Below are 7,459 nucleotides of genomic sequence, written 5' to 3' on the forward strand. Positions count from 1 at the left end.
CGCGGCTCGGTCTGTGGCAGAGGAAAAGAGTGCACAATCACTGGAAAGGTCCTGGAATGCGAGACTCTCTCCTTTCTCACATCTCTGACACACGTCGGACATGAAACAGAGAAATCGTTAAGACGCCGTGTGAGCCTTTCGCAATAAATGTTCCTCAGTGCTTTTTTTAGGAACCCAAGTTTGAGTCACAGACAAACGCAGCCCAACAGATTTTCACAACAAACAAACCCCGAGTACGAGACGCAGAATGGACACTAGGGGGAAGTGCGTTTATGATTAGGAACAGGAGGCATTTTTTTACACAAAGAGGTGTGGGGGTGTGCAACAGGCTACCCAGTTTTGCCGTTGAAGCCGATACTCTGGCTGGATGAGATCATCGGCTCAATTAGCTACTAGAAGTCAAACAACGAGCCGAATGATTTCGTTTGTTATCGGCCTTACGGGGGTGGGGGTTATATTTAAAATCTAGGGAACACAAAAATACTTCGCCCAGCACACTCCTAAAAACGCCATGCCAGCAGCGAACACACACCGCTTTGAACTCGACTGAAAGACGAGAAAGACACTCGGCGGGTTTTCGCTGCAGAGACGAAGTTCCTGTTTCTCTGCTTTCTGCGTCTGAGAAAATTTGGAAAAGTCCGCCCCTTCGAGCATCTTCTCGAGCAACGTGACCAGAAGTAGCGTCCGTGTCCAAACAGCCTGCGGGCCCGGAGCTGCACCTCTGTCCTGATGCGGAGCCGTGGCCCCTCTCGCTCCTTCGTCGGACAGCGGCCGGATGAAATCACGGCGGCGCGTGAGTAGGGGTTTCCGTCCGCCGGGTACGACTTCGGTGTGTGCGCAAAACAGCGACCAAACTCCGCTGCCCCCCCGCAGACCTGCCGAGAGGCGTTTCGGCTTTATCCTGGAGTTTCTGAAAATGACCTGATTTGTACCTCTGAACACTAGTGAGAAGATACACAAGCGTCTTTCGTGTGGAGTGTCCTGGCCATACCGGCTCCACGTACTGAAGCTCTCGCGTGGAATAACCTCTGTTCTTCAGCGACGTTACAATACCGGTAATTCTGTTGTGTTTTAAAGGAATGTCGGATCGGTTTTTTTTGTAAGTCCGATCATAGTCGTTTGATGCAGTATAGTCTTTGTTACACGGAAAATAAACATCTTTAAGCTTCGGTGGAGGGGAGAGACTCCGACACACGAATAATGTATCATTTTCGTAAAATAAAGATCGTTACATATTTCTAGAAATAGGAGTAGAAGTCGCGTTTCTTTTCTTTAGTACAGTTTCTATAACAAATAGTGTAACTTAAATTGTAACAAGCAATGATTTCGTTTAAAAGAAGACGAGAATAAGTTGCCGTCTCGCCGTATTCCTAAAATTGTCGACAGTAACACAGTAGCATTATTATATTAATAAGAATTCCGACCAGACTGATCCTGGGAAAAAAAAATCAAACCCTCACCTTGGCTTGAGACCCAAGTCAGCACTCGGGGGGTGTTCATTGCTTCAGAAGATGTTGCTTTGACCGATCCTACTAAAAAAAACGAAACATTTCGACCCGTCCAGCGTTTACCCACTACACGGACCCAGAATGGGGATTACGTTTATTGGACGCGACTGGAAACTATGTGGAGGTGCGTTTCAATGTGGAAACAAAACACAGGAGGCGCTTCTTTACACAAAGAGTGGCGGGAGTGTGGAACAGCCTGCCCAGTCAGTGTCGTTGAAGCCACGTTTCTTTCAAGACACTGCAGGAGGAGGATTAATTAGCTGCCGAGCAGCTAAACGAGCTGGGTGGGCTGGATGGAACGGGGAGCCCAGCGAGAGCGAGCACCTGCAGGGACAGAGCGCAGAAATGATCAGCAAACGGCTTGAAATCTTTTCCAGCCCTGTGCTGTCACTGTGTTGGCTGGGTTTCCTGCCACACCAGACTGAAAGGAGGGAGAAACTCTCTGGGCTCCTGCGGGCTGAACTCCTGTGAGAGCTTTGCCCTGGGTTCGAGACGGAGCGATTGCCGGTGCTGGCAGCCGGGAGGAGGGGTGCAGCGTGTAGTGGCCTTTCGCCCTCCCTCTCACGAGCTGCCGTTTGTGGCACGTTCTCTGTGCTTCTCACACGCTCCGCACCTGGCTGTCTAAAACCAGTTCTATATTCACACTTCCCCCCGGCCCGCCTGTAACTGTCTCTCTGTCCCGAAACAGCTTCCCCCTTCTGGCCGCAGCCAAGACGCTGGGGGCTTTCCTTCTGTCAGGATCGCACTGCGCCAAGAGCCCTCAGGACGGCGGCTCATGTCCCAAACGAGAGAGGAGTCACAGGACTTGTCTGACAGAAGCAGATGGACGTGCCTTCTTAGCGAAATAATTATCTATTCTCTAACCCCGCTTCTGGCAGTTCAGGGTCGTGGGGGAGCCAGAGGCTGTCCTGGCAAGCAGTGGGCACAAGGCAGGGTACACCCTGGACAGGAAGCCAGTCCATCGCAGGACACACACAGGCACACACGTGGACACACCCACAACAGGGCCAATTGTTCCTTCCGGTGTGTTTTTGTTTTGTGGGAGGAAACTGGAGCACCCAGAGAAAACCCACATGAACACGGGGAGAACATGCAAACTCCACCCAGACAGCACCCCAGGTCTGGACCTGCGAGGTAGCGATGCTGTCCACTGCGCCAGCGCTCCTCCCCCCGTGAAATAATGAGTCAAAGATCAGGAAGGGAATGAGAACTCCACCTCCAGGGCTGGAGACGCCCAGGTCTCTTCCGAGACAAGCCCAGGGAAAGGCGATGTGGGTTGTAGAGGGTGTGGAGCCGGTGTGCTCTGGGGAGGAGAGGTGCTGACTCAGGCTGAGCTTGGAGATGTGTGGAATCTCACATCAGGTCACCCTGGTCCCGGGGACACACACTTCCTGGGTCTCATTCCAGCCCAGCTCTTTACTTCACTGATGCCCTAACTGGACTAACAAGTTGCTAGTTTTTCTTCTGCTCCAAAGCTGGTCTTGAGTTACTAAAGAAACACAGAGGTTAAAGGGCAACACCCCCTGGCGTAGGGGGTGACAATTAAAGAGCTCAATTTATCTCATTATTAGGTCAATTAAAAGATGCAGTCATCTAACTGAGAGATCTGCTGGAAAGAAAAGGCGTCTGGATGAGATTCTTGCGTCGATTAACTACTAATTACTAAACAAGCTGGAAGGGACGAAAAGCCTCTTCTCATTCGGAGCTGTTCTAATTGTAGAACATTTCACAGCCTTGAGTGGTTGAACTTCATGCTTTTCTAACAGATCTGCTCATCAGCTTCACCGCGTCGGTCAGTTTGCAGCAGTTCTGGGCAACGGGGAGGGGGGGATCTTTCCCGATGCATCAAGGCTTTGGAAGGCTCTCCCCAAGGGCGTCGGAGACACGTGTCAATATGTCACCGTTCACATGTCCAGTTGCAGGAGGACAATTCAAGGATGAAGCCGTGGAGCTGAAGGAGCTTTCACAGCGGCAGGTTCTGGGATGGTCTGAACGGGCCAGCGCTGGTCCGGGATCTCCTCAGCAGTCTGCAGGACAGTGATGACGTAGGGCAGGGGTGGCTAGGCGGTGTGCCTGAAAGGGCTGAATCTGGGCCAGAAGCGTGGGGTCTTTTCCACGAGTGGACTGACCTGCGGACTGCGTCTCGGCGGACAAGGACAACCCCTGACGCGGGGAGTTTTAGCACGTCCTCGTGCTCGTGCTCCATCTGTAGCTGGGCCCGCCGACCCAGCGCGCTTGGCAAAACGGATCATCCTGTCTGCAGGGCCGAAGGGGCTGCGCCCAGGGTGGGCACGGGGGCCTGCCGACAAAGCCCTGTGGCGCAAACTCGGCTGCTGGCTCTCCAGCCCGCCGTGACACAGCCAGCCTCAGTTCCCCAGCAGCGCGCCACTTCCTCTTTCACAATCCGCTGTCACAGGCCGTTGCGTCCAGCTGTGAATCTGCAGCATTGTTTGTGTTCCCTGTCGTTAAATAGCAACTTCCCTCTTGCCTATTAAAGGTCAGTGTTATCAATGCAACTGATACTGCGCGGTGTAAGATAACAAAATTGCAATGCATCTTTTTTAACAAATGGTAACTTTTTAACATGTGTTACCGGGCCTATAAAAGGTTACACATGAGAGGAGGCTGTTCAGCCCTTGACTCCCCTTTTCGTTTTTAATAGCTAATTAAACCAAGGATTGAACTGGCTGCTTCTCGAAGGAAACCAGGGTATTGTGTGTACTGGCTAGGGGTTTTAACTCCAGTGTCCGGCCTTTACCAATCATGTCCTCCTAATAATCCCCAACTGTGAATTGGCTTCATCCCTCTGCTCTCCTCCCCACTGATAACTGATGTGTGGTGAGCGTTCTGGCGCACTATGGCTGCCGTCGCATCATCCAGGTGGGGCTGCACAATGGTGGTGGTGGAAGGGAGACCCCATTACCTGTAAAGCGCTTTGATTGGAGTGTCCAGAAAAGAGATTTGTAAGTGTAAAGATGATTATTATTATGATGGGTTTCAATGTGGCAGCTGGGCAGCTTGTTCCACACCCCCACCACTCTTTGTGTAAAGAACTCTTTCCTGTTTTCAGCCCCAAGTGTGCATCCATGTACTGTCCCTGTGTCCTGGGATTCCTGTTCTCCTGTTGATCCTCAGGTGGTCCACTGGCTCTTACCTTGATCCAGAACAGGACTGGCAGAGGGTCGCTAGGATGTGCAGGGGTTAGAGAAGTCGGGGCTACTGCTGCTCCCCTGAACAGCATTGGCTCTGTGCCCTGTTCTTCTCTTCCAGCTGGGGCGCAATGGAGCAGGCCTACGACGAGCTGTACCAGCAGTTTATCCGACTTCGCGATATCTGCCTGCAGCAAGCCGCTCTCCTGCAGCGACTGACGTCTGCCCAGGGACGGCCCAGCGGTAAGATTGTCCCTGCTGAAGCCTGATGCGACTGTCCATCTCCGCCACGGAGGGCTGGGGGCTGTCTGGCTGCTTCCCGTGTCCTTGTGCTCTCGGCTTGTACCCTCTCCTGATAAAGCCTGAGATGGGACAATATTGGAGTATTTGTACTGGTCTCATTCTCCAGCACTGCCCCTGGAAGTTCTTGGTGTTAAGGAAAAGGGTGCAGAGAGCTTGAGGAAACCGCCCCATGGTCCTGGGCCGGCATACACATACGAGCATGTACTTGTCCTCCGGTGTGTGTCGGCCCAGGAACCCGTCTCCTGTCTCCTCCTGCTACACCCTCATCATCATCAGGATTCACTGTCTTCTGTTCTCTCCATCCCCCAGCTTCCTCTACAGCCCACTGCGCCGACTCTGGCGCCCCCGCCTCCATCCCTGTTCAGTGCACGGAACAGGAGAGGCGCCTCATCGAGGGCCCCTTTCCCCAGACCCCCGCAGTGGCAGCAGTGACGCCGGCGCCCCCTCCTGGCCAGACAAGGAGGTGCAGCCCAGGGGTGGGAGCGAATGGGGACGATCACTGCCTCCTGCTTGACCGAATGCCCAGACTGCAGCTCGGCACACGCCAGCAGGCGGGGGTCCCTGATCCCACCCAGCTGGCCACAGTGCCCCATGGGTCAGATGGCATGGGGGATAACCTGATGAAAAGAGTTATGGCGCCCTCCGGTGGAGCAGGGTGGTCACCGCAAGCAGATGAGTGGGCAAGGCCCAGCCAGTTCTACAATGCGACGGGGGCCGTGTGCAGCACAGAGGCAAACACAGAAGACCAGCAGACGCAAGCAGAGCGGATCAGCAAGGTGAGGGCCATGAATGTCACACCTGTAGCTTCTAAGCCAGGAGCTGGAGAGCAGAATCCACCGTTTATTGCTTGCTAGGTTATTAGGGTTTAAATATTTGATTATTTCGCTCATGTCGATATTTTCTCAAGGTCTCTTTTTTATAATTTAAGGTTTCGTACTAAACTGCCTGTGTGTTGCCTCTCTCGCAGATGCCTTGGATGACGAGCTCCTTCCTGGACAGCGACCTCCTCAGTCGGGGGGGCCTGCTGCTGTCAGAGGTCACACTCAACTCCCAGGTGTGCGAGTTCTGCCAGGCGGTGTTCCCCAGCGACACCACCACCCGGGGGGAGTTCCTCCGGCACCTCACGGCGCACGTCACCTAGCCGCCCCCCCCCGCCCGGCGAGCGGCCGGCTGTAGGACAACCCGCAGCACGAGCAGGGAGTAGCGGCAGCTGGGTTCAGGGCTCAGGATGTGCTGAACGGCCCCTGGATGGGTCCAGCTGTAACTCTGATTCAAACCAGTGCTTTTATAAACTGCTCCTCAAGGACCGGCCCAGTGCCTTCTGCTGCTCTCTCTGCCCTGCTCTCTTTGCAGTCGCCATCTCTCTTCCAGGCCTTACCAGGCGGCTGTGGGTGGAAGGGAGGGGCTGGTGTGGAAGTTGCATATTCGTTACAATTCACACGTCGCACCAAGGCGGGAGTGGAATTGGGTGGAAGCTGCTGCACAGACACTGGGACCGTGAGCAACAACGCTGTCCATGTGTGTAGCACGACCGTTGCAGGAGCTGTGCTTGAACCTGCTCTCCCCTAGATGGAGCCAGCCTCCAGCTTGTGCGTTCTGATCTCCCATCTCGGCCACCTTAATCAGAAGACATTCTGTAACTGTTTCCCCAGTTTATGTAAGAAAATGTAACATTTGCAGCCAACGGTTTGCTAATGCGTAAACTGCTCTTATTCCCTCTCGATTACAGCGATGTTGATCTGTTTGTTATGATTTTCAGAGCTCTTTCTTGTGGGCAATTTAAAAAAAAATGTAAAAGGGGCGAGTGGCGCTACTGTGTGAACTACTAAATTTGTAAAGCACGCTCTTTTCATCTGCACTTTGGAATTTGGTGCCCTCCTGTCTGTAAATTGTGCTGGAATGCAAGGAATTCCACTAAAAAGTATTTGCAGGAAGGCATCCAGGAACGCCTCAGTTGGGCACGGCCCTAATAATAAATACGATTCTGGGAATCCTGCCCGTTGCCAGCTGTTAGCTTTTAGAAACGGTGTTGAAAGGTTATGTAAATAAAATGCCCAGGGAGGTCAGTGCAGCAGCCATGAACACAGTCCAGAGACACTTGATCTTAGCCAGAAGGGCCAGAAGCGTTGGTGGTACAGTAGTGAGCATTCCAAGCAGTTGACTCGCATTCATTTCCCACAAAACCCAGTCCAAAGACATGCCGATAGGTAAACTGGCTTCTGGGAAAATTGTCCCTGGTGTGTACGCGTGCTTGTGTGCCCCCTGTGAAGGACTGGGGTCCCCATCCAGGGTGTACCCTGCCTTGCTCCTGTTGCTTGCCGGGATAGGCTCCGGCGGGGTACCCATACCGGATCAAGCTGGGAGAAAATGGATGAATGGAGGTACGGACTGGCTCCAGTGGGGCAGCAGCTGCAGTACCAGTTTCAACCACAGTGGGGCAGCAGCTTTTTTTTCTTGCATTTGCTGCTTGTTTGTTTTACAAACAAGATGGAGGCCTGT

General features: G+C 53.2%; 1 protein-coding gene across 3 annotated transcripts; it reads left to right on the forward strand.

The window, feature by feature from the left end:
• The first annotated feature begins 673 nt into the window (after positions 1-673).
• Positions 674-6,704, forward strand: LOC148841540 (uncharacterized). Of its 3 annotated transcripts, none has more exons than XM_088917145.1 (4): positions 674-793; positions 4,779-4,900; positions 5,270-5,736; positions 5,928-6,704. In XM_088917145.1, the coding sequence occupies exons 2-4, from the start codon at positions 4,789-4,791 to the stop codon at positions 6,099-6,101; spliced, it is 753 nt and encodes a 250-aa protein (XP_088773271.1). In that variant the 5' UTR covers positions 674-793; positions 4,779-4,788; the 3' UTR covers positions 6,102-6,704. The 3 variants fall into 3 exon arrangements, with proteins under 3 accessions (XP_088773271.1, XP_088773279.1, XP_088773262.1); XM_088917153.1 differs by lacking the exon at positions 674-793 and adding an exon at positions 803-1,055; XM_088917136.1 differs by lacking the exon at positions 674-793 and adding an exon at positions 1,097-1,632.
• Positions 6,705-7,459: the final 755 nt, after the last annotated feature.

Source organism: Atractosteus spatula, chromosome 1 (genome assembly GCF_055471065.1).
Source record: "Atractosteus spatula isolate fAtrSpa1 chromosome 1, fAtrSpa1.hap1, whole genome shotgun sequence".
NCBI lineage: Eukaryota > Metazoa > Chordata > Actinopteri > Semionotiformes > Lepisosteidae > Atractosteus > Atractosteus spatula.